The sequence below is a fragment of the Lithobates pipiens genome, unplaced genomic scaffold (genome assembly GCF_037356315.1).
Source record: "Lithobates pipiens isolate NorthernLeopardFrog02 unplaced genomic scaffold, aLitPip1_a1.2 Scaffold_10, whole genome shotgun sequence".
NCBI lineage: Eukaryota > Metazoa > Chordata > Amphibia > Anura > Ranidae > Lithobates > Lithobates pipiens.
The window spans coordinates 160,787,723-160,807,625 of NW_027507686.1; the positions used below are offsets into that span (position 1 = coordinate 160,787,723).

General features: G+C 40.6%; 1 protein-coding gene across 1 annotated transcript in view; it reads right to left on the bottom strand.

The window, feature by feature from the left end:
* POLA2 (DNA polymerase alpha 2, accessory subunit) overlaps window positions 1-19,903 on the bottom strand; it is a 164,547-nt gene that overhangs the window by 22,785 nt on the left and 121,859 nt on the right. The window contains exons 12-16 of the mRNA XM_077458701.1: window positions 3,366-3,490; window positions 3,219-3,257; window positions 1,038-1,111; window positions 775-883; window positions 66-172 (exon numbers count right to left, since the gene is read on the bottom strand). Coding sequence (XP_077314827.1) covers window positions 66-172; window positions 775-883; window positions 1,038-1,111; window positions 3,219-3,257; window positions 3,366-3,490 — 454 coding nt within the window. The remainder of the gene's footprint in view (window positions 1-65; window positions 173-774; window positions 884-1,037; window positions 1,112-3,218; window positions 3,258-3,365; window positions 3,491-19,903) is intronic.

A 19,903-nucleotide genomic window follows, 5' to 3' on the forward strand; every position in this document is an offset into this window, starting at 1 on the left:
TCTAATTTAGCTTAAGGGCAGAACTACTCACTTATACCAACACGCCCATGACAATGTAACTGTACCTGCTTATTTCTTCTGCACCCATGTGAAAGAGCAGGTCAGTGGATGTGAATCCAATTGCTACACCATTTACAGATATTGTGCAGGGATCTGCCACAAAATGGACTCTCTAAAAAAAAAAAAAAAAAAAAAAAAATGATTTGCCAAAATTCATACAATGTGTATTGTGTGTTCCTTATGTTTTGGACATGAAATCAAACTGAAGAAAATGAACAGAGAAGAGAATAGCAAAATTATCGATACTGACAACGTTTAAAGTTCTTCACGGTACTACTACAGTTGCCTATCACTACACTCTGCAGAGATGGAGTTTAACCCAGTTCTACAGTCTGGCCAAACGATGACACAAATGTAACATCCTTTCTTGCCGAGTTTGTGGTCATGCTGATAGTCTAGAGCTTTTGTTTTACTCTGCAAGCATCAGCCACAAAGACCAGGGTAAATGCAGCGAGCTAACATCCAAAACCTGTCTACTAATTTCTGAAATCAATCAAATAGCTTGTTTTACTAAAGCTTCCAACAGAATACATAAATCAAATAACAGCTGCAATGATTTGTAGCACATACACCATCCCTACATATTAACTAAATGTAATTATTTTAAGTAAAAAGTGTGCATTTTTGTGCAATATACACAAGGTTTACATTTCAAAGTTAGGCAGACCTTCTGAGCTAAAATATTGGTGAATAAATACACACGCAGGAACTTACTTGCTTATCTTCTTTAGCCGTTTCATAGCAGCTAAAAGGAGGCTGAGGATAGATAGGATCATGGTGAACGTCTCTGACAGATGGGACAAAGACCAAATGAGATCCAGACCTGGTTGAAAAATAATAATGACTCTTAATTCATCTTTTGAGATAAGTTGAGTATAATTTTGTCTTTTGTGCATATGTACTTGTATAAGTTATTGTACTTTTATAGTATGAGACTTTTTTTATCAACTTTGGAATTATTTTGCAGGGTAACTTACAGACGAGTCCCTTCAATGATCATTTTCAGACATGATTTGAAGACCTCTTCAAATGCCCCTGTCAGCTGTAAGGTCTAAAAAGAACAGACAGTTTAGTTCGTACATGCAGCTTTCCTCATTCAAACTTCCCAGACCTGTTCGTTGTACATAACTGTACAGATATTCCCTTAAAGTTCTTGAAGGCATCTTCCATATAAGCCTTTTTCAACCAGGGTGCCTTGGCAAAATACCGGTACCTAAAAATTGCCCAAAACTTGTATACAAGCCAGCCGGTGGATGAAGCCTGCCTTAGTTAGACAAAGCCACGAGTTTTCATTGTGCACCATTACTACCTTCCAGCCGCCTGCTTCCTAACAACCAATGACATAATTAGTTGATAAGGAGATTGGGATGCCTGCAGACATCATTTGACCCTCCCCCGCTCCTCTCCATCAGCACCAGGGTGATATTAGCTGAGTAAAGGGATAGAAAATGAGGGAGAGCAGGAACACTGGAATCCTAATCAATACCAGTGTGGAAAGGTGTATTTGCTCTAACAGAATAAATCCCCTCTAACGTTTGGTGTCCAGTGTGTGGCTGTTGCTGCATTTTGGAAAACTTTGTTTAGTTTTTTTTTTTTACCTTTTAGAATGGGATGCCACAAAATTCTGAATAATTTTCAAGGGTGCCTTAACTGAGAAGAGGTTGAGAAACACTGTTCTATATTGTACAGCAGAAAAAAATGTCATGAACAAAAATAGTACTCTGCTTTCAAAGTTTTATATATATATATATATATATATATATATATATACAATATTAATACTGTATACTGTCCAGAGATGTGCCTATACAGTTATGTCAAGGTTTCCGAAATGTTGCTTAATTATGTGCTATCGCCATTACCTCTGCGGTGTTAAATAGCCCATAGATGAGGCCATTTTCTTTCTTGCAACCACAGGGCAGGACGCGGGGAGCCGTCCCCGCCAAGAGTGCACAGTAATTATTGCATGTTGTAAAAAAAAATCTGACATGCTGGTTGCACCCAAGTTGATTGATGGATTGACCTGGGTTTAATAAGCCTGTCCATAGATGGTTCAAATCTTGGCTGGTCCCCGCTAACCTGGTCAAGATTTGAACTATGACTGGCTTTAGTACCACTTTTACTTAAGAAAAAGCTACTTGTTGTAAGCGTTCAAATGTCCACAGGGAGACATACAAAACTTGTTCATCGTGCACTTCCAATTATCTACTTCTCTACCACTGCTTCTGACACTGTTATGCAATCTTCTCCTTAAAGCAGAAATCCTGAGCCCTACAGTGGTACACAATTTACACTCTGGCAAAACAAGATTGTAGCACAACCCACCCAAAGGCCCAAAATGATGCTCAGGCAATAATAACGAGTAATTCATTTATCGGTTTGTTCTTGCTCATGGAAATTTCTAGATTCTCACAGGAGAAGCAGCAGCTGGTCTCAAAACTACAAATATTGGGCAGGTATCTATTCAAGGACAGTTTTAGATTCTGACTACTTTGTACTTAATGGCATCCGTGCTGGTAGCCCCAGGTCACTCGCCTTAAACTGTCTTATATTACCTTAACTGGCAGTTAAGGTTATCCTTTTTCCCTTAGTTGCAATCTAGAAGCCCTTAAAAAAAACCCTCAAGCCTGGAACACTGGTAGTTTTTTTTTTTCATTTAACTCAGCGAGCTGAACGAAAAACAGCTCAGGTCGGAGCTGCTGTACAAACAATCAAATGTTAGTACATCAAAGTTCCCTGCTGTTCTATTGTGCGCTGAGAGGGGGACACCACCCAGCCAAAACACTCTGGTAAGACCTCTCAGCCATTGGCGGCAGGCCTTTTTTGGTCATGCCCCATCGACAGACGCCGGCCGCAGTACACGCAGGCTGAATGTTGGCCAGTTTCTATTGATATGGCTGATGTTGTCAGACATTCGGCCCTTTAGTCCCTTGTCCCTATACTATCTGAAAACAGACGTTACACCAACCCTCACATTCACACCGATCAGTCTTGAATGAAGGGGAACATGAACTACATACAGTAATGTGCAAAGTGCAGTAACCCACAGCATCTGAAAACATTTTTGCTGAAGGTTAATACATGATCCTGAATACTATATTGAGCTGCTACCCAGGTCATTATGAAGAGGACTTAATAGGTAGAAAAAATATATTTACCTCAACTTGCTCGTGCTTTGCATCCAAAAAGGGACCAAGCTAAAAAAAAAAAATATATATATACACATATTAATACTGCATACAATTCCACATATATAACCATTTCTATCTGAGAGGTTATGTATATTTCAAATTGCATGATCTAACCAGTATGCAAACATCAGGTCGGTCTCTGTTAATTACATCAACCAGATCCTTAAGGGCGTCGTAAGCAATCGTATCTGAGGTGGTGAAAGGGCCACAGGCTGTGATTATCATCTGTGGTTGACACTCTGCAAGAAAAAAATATATATTAAAAAATCTTAGAATGTGGTTTACTTAAAATGGCCAAAGAAGAATCGTTTTTATGCATTAAGCTAGCAGGATGATCAAGCAAAAAAAATAAAAATAAAAACATTATATATATATATATATGCGTGTGAACGGATTCCTCCATACACACAAGCGGGGTGGATAAAGCAATCTTCCCCAAAGACATTGTATTCTAACAGCAGGGACACTTTGTTGTCAGGATACACTCTTCAGCGTCTACAGCCCAAGTGGCAGCGGTCACACATGGATCAAAATTTGACCAGTCCCAGTTGAACCAGACGTATTTGGAAGCTTTAATGTCACAATGCTTCAGCCTACTTTAAAGTAGAAATATACACAAATACAGCGGGTAAAATAAGTTTTGAACCTGTCACCATTTTTTTTAGGTAATTATATTTCTAAAGATGCTATTGACATGAAATTTTCACCACACATCAGTAACAACCCATGCAATCCAAACATACAAAGAGACCAAAACAAATAAGTTCAGAAATTAAGTTGTGTATAATAAAAATGGAATGACACAGGGACAAAGTATTGAACACATGAAGAAAGGGAGGTGCAGAAAGGCATGGAAAGCCAAGGCACCAGCTGAAATCAGTAATTAGAAAGGAATCCTGACCCTTGTCAGTGCAAATTAATATCAGCTGGTTCAGTCAACTGACAGGTAAAATGGTGTCTCATTACCAAGGTGTCACACAAACATCTTGAGAGCTCTCTCAAGACCTTTGCAACCTTATTGTTACAAAACATATTTATGGCATTGGTTACAGAAGCATTTCTAAGCTTCTGAATGTTCCAGTGAGCACTGTTGGGGCTATAATCCGGAAATGGAAAGATCATAATTTCTCCATAAACTGGCCATGACCAGTAGCTCTTCTAACGATTTCTAACAAAGGAGTGAATAGAATTATCATCAGTAGAGTTGTCCAAGAGCCAAGGACCACTTGTGCAGAGCTTCAGAAAGACCTGAAATTATCAAGTTCAACTGTTTTCAAAGAAAACAATAAGTAATGCACTCAACTGCCATGGCCTGTATGCACGCACGCTCACCTCGCAAGACTCAATTGCTGAAGAAAAAGTACCCTTTAAGCTTGTTTAAAGTTTGCTGCACAACATTTAGACAAGCTTATGATATACTGGGAGAATATAGTCTGGTCATAGGAGACCAAAATTGAACTCTTTGGATGCCATAATATGCACCATGTTTGGAGGTCTCCCCAAAAACACCCCCATAACAATAGTGAAGTTTGGAGGAGGGAACATGATGTGGGACTGTTTTTCAACATATAGTACTGACAAACTTCATATCCTTGAAGGAAGGATGAATGCAAAACTGTACTAAGACTTTCTTGATAAAAATCTGCTGCCACCTACTAGGATGATGAAGATGAAACGAGGGTGGACATTTCAGGAAGGCAATGATCCCAAACACAAAGCCAAGGAAACTCTCAATTAGTTTCAAAGAAAGAAAATAAAGCTGCTAGAATAGCCCAGCTAATCACCTGACTTGAAACCAATAGAAAATCGATGGAAAGAATTAAAGATCTGAGTTCATAGAAGAGGCATACAGAACCTTCAAGATTTTGAAAACTGTGTGGAAGAATGGGCCAAAATCACACCTGAGCAATGCATGCAACTTGTTTCTCCATATAGGAGGCATCTTGAAGCTGTCATTACCAACAAAGGATTTTGTACAAAGTATTCAATAAATTTCAGTTAGCGTGTCTAATACTTTTTTCCTGTGTCATTCCATTTTATTAATTTCTTCAATATTATTAAACTTATTTGCTTTGGTTTCTTTGTATATATGAATCGCATGGGTAGTAACCAACAACATATGGTGAAAATTTAATTTCAATAGCACCTTTAGAAATATAAAAAAACCTATAAAAAATGGTGACGGGTTCAATACTATTTTACCATATTATATATATATATATATATATTTATTTATTTATATTACACACACTTCAGCAATTTTGATTCTTCTTTCACATTGTATAGAATTTTTCTAGAATAGTGATCACTGTATCAAACGAATATGGAAACACAATATGAATATGGCAGCCATTTCCTTTAATTTTCCCATTTCCAGCCAAAACAGAGGAAACCTGAATAAAAGCACATGCATGGGATACAAACCATTTAAAAAGGTATGGCATCAATAAATCAGATTTGTTGTAGATAATCATTAGGATGACACCTGTACAAGCTAGAGCTTGAGACTCTTTTCTCATACCAGGTGTTTGACTTGCAGGGAAAAGAGAAAGGGGTCAGCCAGTAATAGTTACCTAAAGATGGTTGTTGCCTGTGGCTCTTTTGTTCTGCAGTGACCTTTATAAACCTCTACTATACATTTCTGCTGTTATAGCTTATACATCCATCGCAACCCATTCTGTACCTGTGAGTGACTTTACTGGTTGTGCAACTGATTGTTAATATGAAATCAGAAGTGAAGAGAACCTATACCTTTTCAGCCACTAATAAAAATTATAGATGCATCACATACATTCCTCTTCTTATATACTTTACCTTAATCTATTAAACAATTTTGTATCTACAACCTTCTCTAACTGATGTCATAAGAGGGCTTCACCTTCAATCTTCTCTTCAGGCTGGCCTGCATGTACACCATATGAGTTGCAAGGCACATAGTGGGAAGTTATGATCAAATATGTACAATAATTGACTGACAAACCAGAAACATTTAATGCCTGGTACACGCAATGAGATTATTGGCCGAATAATAGCAGTTTTTTTTTTTTTTTTTTTGCATGCTAGTCTCCATATCAAAAATAAGAGGTTATTAAAGCTACAAAAATTCTTGTATGACAGAATAAAATTTGGAAGTAATGTACTGTATTTTATCTTTGGACGTCAACTGTACCATTTAAATGAAAATGGTATGATCTGGTATGATACAGAAAAAGTTTTCATGCTTGTCCCATTGGATAATTTTGCATGAACTGTAGTGATCGGCTCTCGAAAAGGTGTGTACTAACGATCAGATTATTGTACAATCTATTCAAAATTGATAGTTTTCATAGGATTTTCTGATTGTGCGTACAGAGATTGTGTGGAAGAGATTTAAAAGATAATGCAAAGATTTAAAGAAAAAAAAAAAAAAAAGGGGGCAAGATGGACAGAAATGGGGAGAAGTTGAGTATTGCAGCAAGAGTGTCTCTTATAAATTATATATATAAAATAATACATTTAAAAGTGGGTTAACTGACTCCTGTCTAACCACTTTCAGACCGGACCATTTTGCTGGCTTAAGACCAGAGCATTTTTTGCGATTCGGCACTGCATCGCTTTAACTGACAATTGCGCGGTTGTGCGACGTGGCTCCCAAACAAAATTGATGTCCTTTTTTCCCCCACAAATAGAGCTTTCTTTTGGTGGTATTATCACCCCTGCGGTTTTTATTTTTTGCGCTATAAACAAAAATAGAGCGTCAATTTTGAAAAAACCCTCAGTTTAGGCCAATATGTATTCTACATATTTTTGGTAAAAAAATAAAAAATAATATCGCAATAAGCGATTATTGATTGGTTTGCGCAAAATTTATAGCGTTTACAAAATAGGGGATAGTTTTATGGTATTTTTATTAATAATTTTTTTTTTTTTTTACTAGTAATGGCGGCGATCAGCGATTTTTATTGTGACATTATGGCAGACACATCGGACATTTTTGACACATTTTTGGGACCATTGTCATTTATACAGCAATCAGTGCATTACAAATGCACCGATTCCTGTGTAAATGACACTGGCAGTGAAGGGGTTAACCACTAGGTGGCAGTGTAGGGGTTAGATGTGTCCCAGGGGCGTGTTACTAACTGTGGGGGGCTGGGCTGTGTTAGTGAACACTGATCTCTCCTCCAATCACAGGGAGCAGAGATCAGTGTCACTTGATGCTAGGCAGAACGGGAAGATGCTGTTTACATCGGCATCTCCCCGTGAGACGATCGCGGGCTTCCCGGCAGCGATCGAGGCCGTGGGACCCGTGACCGGACTCACGGGGGTCCCCGACCGGCACGCTCGTGCGCCGGCACGCATGCGATGGCAGGGCAGCAATTTCAAATGGACGTACCTGTACGCCAATTTGCCTGCCCGTGCCATTCTGCCGACGTACATCGTCGTGCGTCGGTCGGGAAGTGGTTAAATTGTTCCTAGTATGTATGCATGCATGGTACGGACCATAGATTGTAAGCTCCTTCAGAACAGTAGCTCAAATTATCAGAGGAATATAAAGTCAACACCCGAAATTCGAAGGGGTTACGTTTATAGAGTGAATTATGAAAAAAAAAACACAAAATTTGGATGTAGTGGAAAAAATGCCTATTTTTAAACTTCTGGCACTTAGGTTCATTGCCAGAAGCCTTAGAAGGTGCAGGACGTTTGAGCAGCATCTTAGGGCTTTAACCACTTGCCACCTGCCATATAGCAATATGACTTCGGCAAAGTGGTTTTGGTATCCTTATCGGACGTCATATGGACGTGATGAGGATAACAAGACGGCACGCAGCGATCGGAGGTGCAGTGTGTCAGTCTGACACACCACAACTCCGATCGTGGTATGAAGCCTCTGGCTTAGGCTTCTTACCACATGATCAGCTGTGACCAATTACAGCTGATCATCGCGTGAACCAGGAAGTGCCAAGTAAACCGCTTTCCTCTGTCTTCACTGACAGGGAGAGCCGATCGGGGGGGGTCGGGGGGCTGTCCTGTGCTGCTAATCAACACAGATCCATCAGCTGCCATAAAGAATGCCTGTCAGTGCCCAAAAATGTGCCAGTGCCCCATCAGAAATGCCTGTCAGTGCCCTTCAGATGGCACTCAATAGCTCCTCATCAGTGCTGCCTATCCAGTTCTATCTATCCGTGCCCATCAGTTTTGTTTTTTTCAAAAATTTCGGTCTTTTTTAGTTTGTTTAGCAAAAAATAAAAACCCCAGAGGTGATCAAAGAACACCAGAAGAAAGCTCTATTTGTGGAAAGAAAATTATAAAAATGTAGTTTGGGCACAGTGTTGCATGACTGCGCAATTGCCAAAGTGCGAAAAAGCTGAAAATTGTCCTGGGCAGGAAGGGATGAAAGTGCCTGGTATTGAAGTGGTTAAGAACAAAACAAAAAACATACCACCACTCAGCAAAATACTCAAGATAGTTACATGCGGTAAACTGTTATGATCCCGGGAATGCTGGGCTGCATCTGTCGGGGGAGGAAAATCCGCAACAACTGAGGCCGCAAACTCTGAACCGTGACTTTGTGCGGGTCAACTGTAAATACATGTAATAAATAAAAAAAATAAAAAGAGGCCCGCTTTAGACCAGCATTGATTCTAGAACAAGTGGGCTACTGTCTAAATGTTGGGAGCATTAATTACAGGCTGTTCCTGCTACGGCTGTGCACTAAAGCCGGCCATAGCTGGTTCTAATCTCAGCCTGCTCATCAGGGACCTATTGAATCAGCATGTCAGATTTTCAGCATGTGATTACTACCAAGGGCTATAGCCACTAACAATAATCAGTGCATTCTCCTGGCAGGGATGGCTTCCTGGGGTTGCAGGAAAGAAAATGGCACCATCTGTGGCCTGCCTAAGTTTACATGTAGGTATTTTTACAGAAATCTTCCACATATAGTCATCATGATTTATGATAATTTCACAATCTACATTACAGTGACTCTTACAGACAAGTTTGGTAAAATCTTCCCTTCAGGCTGTGGATGCCCATACATTCCAGGTGACATTGAACATCATACTTCAGAAATGTTCACCAAGTTTAGTGAACAGGAAGGGGAACGGTGTCGAACGCTGTGGGTACCACGTATCACAGGGCAATAGTAGCAATTGAGACTGGATTTCTATCCTGCAAAGTTTCTCCCAAAGTAGTAAGCTGACAGTCATGTGGAGAAATCATAGATAAGATGTGGTTGGGTACAGCCATTTACGGTTTCATCATATCCATGGTTAGCTTTAGTCCCTTCCGGTTTGCTTTCCCTATTCATTTTCAGTATCTCTTCTAGAGGTTGCCTGTATACAGTCCCAACTAGTAACTTCTGTTATGCTGTGTAGCTGTATTAGGTGATTATTTTGTTAGAACACAGATTACCATGCTTTTATCAACGCCATTGTTATTATCAAACAATGCTTATAGAAGAAACATTGTAGCTACTATTTACATTTTTTTTTCCGTTGCAACACTAATCTAATTATTCTGGCTGATTTACAAGAATTTGCCTTCTGGCACACATAAGTTATGCTTCACATTTGTGTACTGACATATGGCACGTCTAATCGCTGCTGTAATTTACAAAGTACATCCATGGTTTTATTAGAGAGACCATTGAGTGCCTTTCCAGTTCCTTTATATGACAGGTTACTATGATTTGGTGATCTCCTGACACACATTAGGGACCCTTTGCTTAGCTTCATTGAAAAAACACAGTAAAAATGCATATGCGTTTTTGCTGCATCTTCAAGACTCCAGTCGCGCACCTGTGAAACTTGACCATGTGACACAAAAAAAATACGCACCACGGGTGTGTTTTTGATGCGGGTTCTATAGAATTTGATGATAGATGTGTTTTTGGTGTGCTCTAAAGATGCAGCATGCAGGACTTTAAAAAAATGCAGTGCACTGTTGTAAAAAGTTCCATAAGATTTAAAGGGATATGTTTTTCATGTATTTTAACTTTACCCCATAACGACATCAAAAACGGATCAGTGTGAAAGGGCCCTTGATGGGATCTTTGCCTAAAAAAGTTGGCCTTTTATCCCAAAGGATCACCAGAAAGAAAAAAAGTCTCAACTCTATCCAGCCGATTGTGTTACTTCAATGTATATTGCAATATAAATCTACTAAATATGATTTGTAGACTGCCTCATTTAAGAGACATTACAGAATATTTAAAAACTGCCATACTTAAAACTTATAAGCAAACTAGGGATGACAAATTATGAATTAGGCATGCTTTTATATGTAATGTGTTTTCATAATTATCATTCTAATGTACATTATCTCCTTTTGCTAGACTAGTCTCGCAGCAGGAACATTGGGGCCCATTTCTATAAAAACTGGAGCAAAACCTGTTGTTGCCTATAACAACCAAATTGCTTGTTACATTTCCTAAGTGAATTGACTGGATGTCATTTTCATTTAATCAACCCCCACTGTGTTTTAGTGCAAGAATCTAAGACATGTTGTTCAATCTTTATATATAAAAAACAATCTGCAATAAAAATGATCCTTAAATAAGGCCTGCTTTCACATACACACTGGAAAATAACTTGAAAACGAATCTCACTGGTTGCCACTGGCAACATAAACTTTTTTCATTTCCTCTAGAAACCTCAGAATCCTAAATGCCTGTTCAAGGTCTAAGGCTTATGTCTGTATGTGACATACTACACTCCCTTCCTGGACAACCAACCTCCACGCTATTTGTGGAGGACAGGTAAGTCACTTGAGCGTGCTGCAGACGCAATGTATCAAGACAGCGTGCTCAGCAGCCCATCTGTGCAAAGATTTTATTGCTCATTCATTCATCACTCAGGTTCCTGGGAAGATGCAAGTTAACATAAGTGGTACTTTTGTTTAAACCTGAAAGGGTTTTTCATTTAAATATTACTTATAATCCTACTTTAAAATAAAGATAAATGTAGGAGCATGGTTCCATGTTAAAGGTATATGTTGGTGAAATGGCCAAGGTGGTAAGAACAGTATTCTGAGTATTTCAAAAAGAAGCAAGGATATGGACTCAGAGTGAAGCATGCTAAGGCTCGTATACACCTGTAAATACAGCATCTTATAGAATATCGAATATCTTTCACATTTTAGTTTCAGGATAATTCTCCTGTCTTTTGCATTTCCTGAGACAATTCTGACCCCTTTGAAGAACTCATAAAGCCCAACTACTTGTCTGCTCTCAGATTACTCGTCACGCAAAGGCTAGTCACAGAAATGTAAATCAGGTTTGGCACCTATTTTTATCGGCGATTCAAGCTCTGTTATGTCTTCTCAGGTTGAATTCCCTGAGGATGTCACACCTGTCTCGATTTGAATTCCTTTTTTGTGTAAGGCATTGTCCCACAGCCTACAATGAATGTTGGCAGAGACTATAATTTCAGAACTCCAGAGCTCTGGTATATTGATATACTGGAATACAGGCTGTTGAAAATACGCTCAGACATCCTGCAGTGAAAATCCCAGTTGTAGTCATGTGTCACATAGGCTTTTGATGGAGGCTACAAGGAGCCATTTCAATACACTTTGATAAAGCCGACCATAAAAAGGTACAATTTTCTTTCCTACAACCACAGGTGGAGGGGGAAGAACACACAGTGATGACTGCCAGCAGCTACAGCTGCTGGCAATAATCACATGACAAATGCTGGTGGTACTCAAAAGTTGATAGATCGATCAACTTCCTTACAATCAGCCTGCCAAATATGGTTTGAATCGCGGCGGATCCCTGTTGAACGCGTCTGAGATTCAAAACGTCTGTGTCCGGGCTTAAGACATTGTCCATACCATCAAGAAATCCCCCTTGTGCAATGACATACAGCCAGTGCTGGAGCACATATATAAAAAACTGATGGTAGCTGCTAAGAGGCTGCAGGAAATCCGCAGTACCAAGATGCAAATGAAAGTGAAAGCAGTACTTTATTTAAAAGGGAAAAAAGGCAATTGACACAGGGTGCTTAAGCAAACTGAAGGTAGCTCCGTTCTAGTTTACATCTTCTTAAAGCATAAAAGTGGCAGCTAACAGTAATTAAAAGCTACATTTTCTACTAGACTGTGCAGTCTGACAATAGGGATTTAAAAGCCCTGGAATAAAATGTTTATTTGATTTGGATTCGGGTAACTCTGATCTTTAAGGCTCACTACTTTTCTATCATTATTATTTTTTTCATTATTTTTCTATGCAGAAACAATGCTCAAACAAATTGTATGACTGATGGAATTCGGTGTGTGTACGGAACCCCTATTTGAGTCTGTCATTAAAGCTCAAGAGAAGAGAAGAGACTATGTAGCAGATGCTCAGTACACAGTAAAATTACCACAAAAGTTTACAATTATCGTTTGGCCATGACAACCTGGCCACAAGAGGAAACTAGGATGGTAGCATATAATGAATGCTATATGATGCAGTATGTGAACAAAACTTGTCATACACATTAACCGATTCAGCCCTGGAAGATTTTACCCCCTTCCTGACCAGAGCACTTTTTGTGATTCGGCACTGCTTCGCTTTAATTGACAATTGCGCGGTAGTGCGACGTTGCACCCAACCAAAATTGATATCTTTTTCCCACCACAAATTCAGCTTTCTTTTGGTGGTATTTGATCACCTCTGCAGTTTTTATTTTTTGCGCTATAAACAAAAAAAGTGTAAATTTTGCAAAAAACTAAATTTTTTACTTTTTGCTATAATAAATATCCCCCCAAAAATATATTAAAAAAATATTTTTTTCCTCAGTTTAGTCTGATATGTATTCTTCTACATATTTTTGGTGATAAAAAAAAAAAAAAAAAAAAAATCGCAATAAGCTTATATTGATTGGTTTGAGCAAAAGTTACAGTTTCTACAAAATAGAGGATAGTTTTATGGCATTTTTATTATAAATTTTTTTGTTACTAGTGTAGCGGCCATAACCCTTTGTAGGGCGGCTTTGACTTATTGGGCTTACCGGTTACCTCCGCTTGGCTTGTTCTTCCACGTCTAGGGGTTCCCAGGGTTAATACCCAACAACTTGGACGCTGACACCAATAAAGTCCTTTTGAAAGGTTTTATTTTGCAGGGGTGACATCCAATAACACAGTCTCATATAGGAACAGAGGGCAAGGGTGAAGAACTCAGGCACCTTGAACTGCAGACATATCAAAGTCTCTAATATCACCCAGAGAGTAGCCACTCGGAGCTGGGCACTTCACGACTGAACAGATCTCTAGCCAGAGACTACAGCAATCAGCACATTGATTCGGAACTTGCCAAATCCTCTGAACGTGTACAAGTTATAACTGAAGGTGAACAGGAACCTTTTTCTTCAGTACCTGGAACGTTCTGTCTCCTTCATGGTACTGGAAAAAGTGTGGATTCGTCAATGTCCTTCCTAACTCAGTAACCGGGCACTTCTCAGGATGCCACTTGCTGGCCCTCCCCCGGTCACTTTCACGAGCTGTGGTGCCCCTCCAAGCCGAGAGCACACCTGGACACCTCAAATCCTCCCTCAGTTACTGTGCCTCAGACCAGCTGGTTCTGAAACTCGGGAACAGACGAATCCCTACCCCAGACGGGTCTATTGGGGGTAACCAACAGAAGCATGCTGCGCGATGTCGAACACCCCATGACCGGGACCCATCGCGGGGCTACCCCGATCCTGGAACCATAACAGACCACACGGGCCTCATAAACTCCTCTCTTGAACACGTGACCTTCACATCTTAAGTACCCCTTCCCAGACTCCTCAGCGGGGCCCGGCACACCCACTGATTGGTTCCCGAGAAGGCCGATACCCAAAACGTCCAACCAGGCCTGGTTCTGGCTTGTCATGTGTACTTCACTGTACACATGACCAAGAAGAACTTCTAACACAGCCCAGCCAAACTGATGTCAAGGTTAACCTACATAATTAACCCTCAGATCCCCGATTATTCTGAGGCAAAAACAAAATTTACACATGAATGACACTTTGTCCAAAATGTCATCCGCTACACTAGTAATAGTGGTGATCTGCGATTTTTAATCGGAACTGCGACATTATGGTGGACACGCCGGACATTTTTGATGCATTTTTGGGACCACTGGCATTTAATACAGCAATCAGTGCTATAAAAATGCACTGATTACTGTAAAAAGGTCAGTGGCAGGGAAGGGGTTAACACTAGGGGGCGCTCAAGGTGTTAATTGTGTTTCCTTAGTGTGTGTTCTAAATGAAGGTGAGAGGGGGCTGTGTAGGGGTCAGTATGAACAGATGATGTCTGTTCTTCCCCCAGAGAACCAGAAACTTTGCGTTTACACACACATATCCCGATTCTCGGTGTGCCCCGAGCGATTGCAGGTGAGCCCGGCTGTGATTGCGATCGCCGGGCACTCGCATCAGCTCTGTGGGCGTGACTCTAGTGGCCAAACCAAAAAGCAACGTAACGTGACGGCGATCCACGCAGCCGAGCCATGTTGCCGCAGTACAACTGCAGCGGTTGGTCGGCAAGCGGTTAACGTGCAAGTTCACCTTTACAGAAAAATCTGTATAGGTGAACTTACACAGGACCCCCTCCTCAATCCCCCCCCCCCCCCAGTCCCGCTGACCTGGAGCGCTCCGATATCCCATTATGAGCCCTGGTATAGCAGTGTCACCGGTCCGGGGCTTAGAAATCCCCTTGGCTTTCTCTCCTCTTCTCCCCAGCTGACAGGATGGGCTACGTGGGTTCTGATTGGTTGCGCCAACCAATTAGAATGCTCCTAACTGTACCTCCTGACGGGGTACATTTTGGAGATTGAGCCAAGGGTATTTCTAAGCCCCGGACCAATGACGCAGTTATACCAGAGCTCATAACGAAATATCCCCGCACGCCAGGTCAGCGGGACTGGGAGGGGGTCCTGTGTAAGTTCACCTTACAGATTTTTCTGTAAAGGTTAACCTACCCGTTGATATTTGCAAACTAAATAAGTTTTCTATTTAGAATAATAAGCTGTCAGGTTAGTACCGGTAAAACAGCGATATCAGAACCAATTCAATCATACAGTTTGTAGTGTACACAGATTTCCAAAACAATGGGATAAAGGAATATTCCTGAACTGTTTTACCTCATTGTTACTGTGAAATTGTGTAAATGCATCAATGCAGTGCATGTTATCTCAGCTTGCAGAGCTTGGATTCATTAGTTTACCAAAGGTGTAAATATAGTAGAATATACAGACTCTTCTACATAACTAAGCTCCATAATGTATCTTAAATAGAAAACTATCATTAGAGATATTTTTACTTCAAAAGCATTTTATTAACCACTTAAATACCAGGCACTTAACTTCTTGAGATCCTGCTTTGCCGGGACTACGTCTATTGAGGGCGCGCTCTGTGATCAGCAAGTCTATGAGACTCACCTGATCACAGATCGAAGCAAGGGGTCGATCCCGACCCCTTACCACGTGATCAGCTGTCAGCTAATGACAGCTGATCATGTGATCATAACAGAGCTGGTAATCGGCTATTTAAAAAAAAAAGCCGATCACCGGCGGCCATGATCGGGACATTAGTCCCGATCACGGGCGAGCTGGGGACAGCTCATCAGTGCCCACCTGCCCCCTGCCAGCACCACCTAAAATATAGCAAAAAGTGCAACCCATCAGTGCCCATAGTGCCACCCATCAGTGCCCACAATCTGCCTCACACACAAAGTGCTGCATCTCAGTGCCACATATCCGTGCCCATCGGTGTCATGTACCAGTGCCTATCAGTGACGCCCATCAGTGCCACCTGTCAGAGCCACCTATCAGTGCCCATCAGTCATACCTATCAGTGCCCATCCGTGCCATCTTATCTGTGCCCATCAGTGCCGCCTTATCTGTGCCCATCAGTGCCGCATTAACTGTGCCTATCAGTGCCGCCTTAACTGTGCCTATCAGTGCCCACCAGCGCATGTCAATGAAGGAGAAAAATGACCTGTTTGCAAAATTTTATAACAAACTATTAAACATGATTTTTTATATTTTGCATCTTTTTTTGTTTGTTTAGCAAAAAATAAAACTCCCAGTTGTAATTAAATACCACCAAAAGAAAGCTCTATTTGTGGGAAAAAAATATAAATAATAATAAAAATTAATAATTTCATTTAGGTACAGTGTTGTATGGCCGCGCAATTGTCCTTCAAAGTGCATCAGCGCTGAAAGCTGAAAATTGGTCTGGGCAGGAGGGGGGTTTAAGTGCCCAGTAAGCAAGTGGTTAAACACCTTCCTGCCCAGACCAATTTTGAGCTTTCAGCGCTGTCGCATTTTGAATGACAATTGCGCGGTCATGCTACACTGTACGCAAATGAAATTTTTATAATGTTTTTCCCCACAAATAGAGCTTTCTTTTGGTGGTATTTGATCACCTCTACGGTTTTTATTTTTTGCTAAATAAAAAAAATACCAATTTTTTTTTTTTTTTAAATATGTTTGTTTTGTTTCAGTTTCAAAACTTTGTAAATAAGTAAGTTTTCTCCTTCACTGATGGGCACTGATGAGGTGGCACCAATGAAGTGGCATTGATGGACACTGATGGGCGACACGGATGGGCACTGATAGGTGGCACGGATGGGCACTGATAGGCGACACAGATGGGCACTGATAGGCGGCATTGTATTATATTATACTGTACTAATGGATGCCAATCAGTGATGCCCATTGTGGGCACTGATTGGCATCCATTGTGGGCACTGACTGGAATCCCTGGTGGTCTAGGGTGGCATACCTTGTGCTGGGCATCCCTAGTGGTTTCGCTGGCGGTCCAGTGCTGATAATCGATCAGCACAGACCCCCCCCCCCCCTGTCAGAGGAGCAGCCGATCAGCTGTCCTCTACTCGCGTCTGACAGACACGAGTGATGAAAAGCTGATCACCAGCTCTTCCTATTTACACGGTGATCAGTCGTGATTGGACACGGCTGATCACGTGGTTAAGAGTCTCCGTTGGAGACTCTTTACCGAGATCGTAGTTTCGGGGTGTCAGACTGACACCCCGCAACAACGATCGCCGCGATGCGCGCCCCTGGGGGTGTGCAGCGGCTCAAAATCCTGATCACGTCATATGACATCCGGTCAGGATTTTGAAACCACTATGCTGCCGTGTATCTGTTATAGGGCGGGTGGCAAGTGGTTAAAATAAATTTGATAAAAAAAAAAAAAAAATCAGATTAAAAACAAAAAACAAAAAAAAAAAAACTATTTTTTTTTTTAATCAACACTGGATTTACCTTCAACTATGTAATGGCCTATCTGATCGCATACAAATTGAAAGTGTTTAGGTTTGACTTCGCATTATGTGGCTTTGGTAAATCTAAAGGAAATTGTACAAGATAATGTATGGCCAACTTTTGTGTCCAAGCATACATAGGCTTGCAGCAGTGTTTAGAGGCAAGAAAAAATTAAAAAAAATAAAAATAAAAGCACCCTGCCAGTGCATTCAGGATCAGCAGTGTTTGGGCAGAAAAAAAAAGCCTGTTGCTGGTAAACACGTCTAAAGCAAAGTTAAAGGAGATGCTTTATGTTAATTAAATGTTAATTCATTTCAATAACCAGAATAAATTATTCTGGCCAATGAAATGAATGGCCAAGCACTTGACGTGTGTAAACATGCCTAAACGCTCGTAAAATAAAAGCGTTAGACACTTTTACAAGCATCAGAAAATTTTTCTCCAAAAGATGCTGCTGGCTTCTTAAGAGTTAAAAAACAAAAACAAAAAACAAAAAACAACCTGTGTGCATGAAGCCTAAGGCCTAAAGGTGACAGTCACCCTCCCAACTTACTTTCTATCTTTTTCATACCTTCTCCCAAACCTCCACAACTCCCCCACCAATCGTACATTTTTTTAAAATATTTAAAATGTCTTGACCTTCTAGGATTCTCACCCAAGCAATAAGGCCTTGGGGTACTTCACTGAACATGCCACTGTACGTCATTAGGGGAGACAGATGTCTCCTTCCTGGTTCTTGCAGTTGGTCCCCTTAATTCTGTAACGATCCTCTTTAACAACCTACATTTTTGATTTTCTATTCAAGGTGCTTTTCACCTTTTCAAGTTGAGTTAAGTTTTTCTTTAACTACTTAAGCCCCGGACCATTTTGCTGGCCAAAGACCACTTTTTGCAATTCGGCACTGCGTCGCTTTAACTGACAATTGCGCGGTCGTGCGAAGTGGCTCCCAAACAAAATCGACTTCCTTTTTTTCCCCACAAATAGAGCTTTCTTTTGGTGGTAGTTGATCACCCCTGCGTTTTTTTTGCACTATAAACAAAAATAGAGCGACAATTTAAAAAAAAAAAAAAAAAACGCATTTTTTTTAACCTTTTGTTGTAATAAATATTCCCCAAAAATATATATACATTTTTTTTCCCTAAGTTTAGGCTGATACGTATTCTTCTACATATTTTTGATAAAAAAATAAATAAGCGATTGATTGGTTTGCGCAAAAGTTATAGCGTTTACAATATAGGGGATAGTTTTATGGCATTTTTATTAATAATTTTTTTTTTTACTAGTAATGGCGGCGATCAGCGATTTTTATTGTGACTGCAACATTATGGCAGACACATCGGACATTTTTGGGACCATTGTCATTTATACAGCAATCATTGCTATACAAATGGGCAAAGTGTAAATGGCACTGGCAGTGAAGGGGTTAACTAGTGGGTGGCAGTGTAAGGGTTAAGTGTTCCTAGGGGTGTGTTACTAACTGTTGGAGGCTGGGTTTTCATTTAGTGAACACTGATCTCTGCTCCAAATCACATGGAGCAGAGATCAGCGTCACTTGTTGCTAGGCAGAGTGGGGAGATGCTGTTTAGTCGCCCTGTGAGACAATCGCGGGTATGCCCGCGGCGATAGAGTCCGCGGGACCCGCGACCGGACTCACAGGGGTCCCGACCAGCACGCGAGCGCGCCGCCGGTGGCGACGGCAGGGCGGCATTAAAGATTGGACATACGTGTACGGCAATATGCCTGCCCTTTCTTTTCCATGCCATTCTGCCGATTTACATCGGCGTGCGCTGGTCGGGATCTGGTTAATATGAAAATAGTTCTCTCTAAATTGAACTGTACTTGACTCTCTCGCAATGTACCTTTTTCCACTTTGCTCCCACAGACTACACCGAAAAATCACTTTGATGGCCAATACTTTGATCTTTGATAAATTCCCTTTTTAAAAACACCAAGTTCAAATATGGTTTTTATATTCCAGTATAATAAACTGAATGCATCATCAATTCCTTTCTACGATGCAGTCTTGCAGTGTTAGAATTACCAATTATAATATAGATCTGAGAACTAGAGAACTATTAAGAAAGACCCCATCTGTTATTTTTTATTATCAAACTTTATTCGTTTTTTTTTTTAAAAATTCAGTTCCACATAGTATAGCATTTCCAACTTCTTATTTACATATACCATATCTCCCCCCCCCCCCCCCAGAAAAAAAAAAAAAAAAAAGGGTAGTCCTCTCCTCCCTTCCCGTCGCCCCCTGCTCCCATCCTCTCCGCCACCCCCACGAGATCACATTATTCAATCTCTATTGAGTAGAGCTCTCATTTTCTCAGTTTTTCCCTAAGTTCCTCCTTTCTGTTTTTAACCATGTGTATCCATCTCTCTGCCTCCATTATCCTATCCACATCTTTCT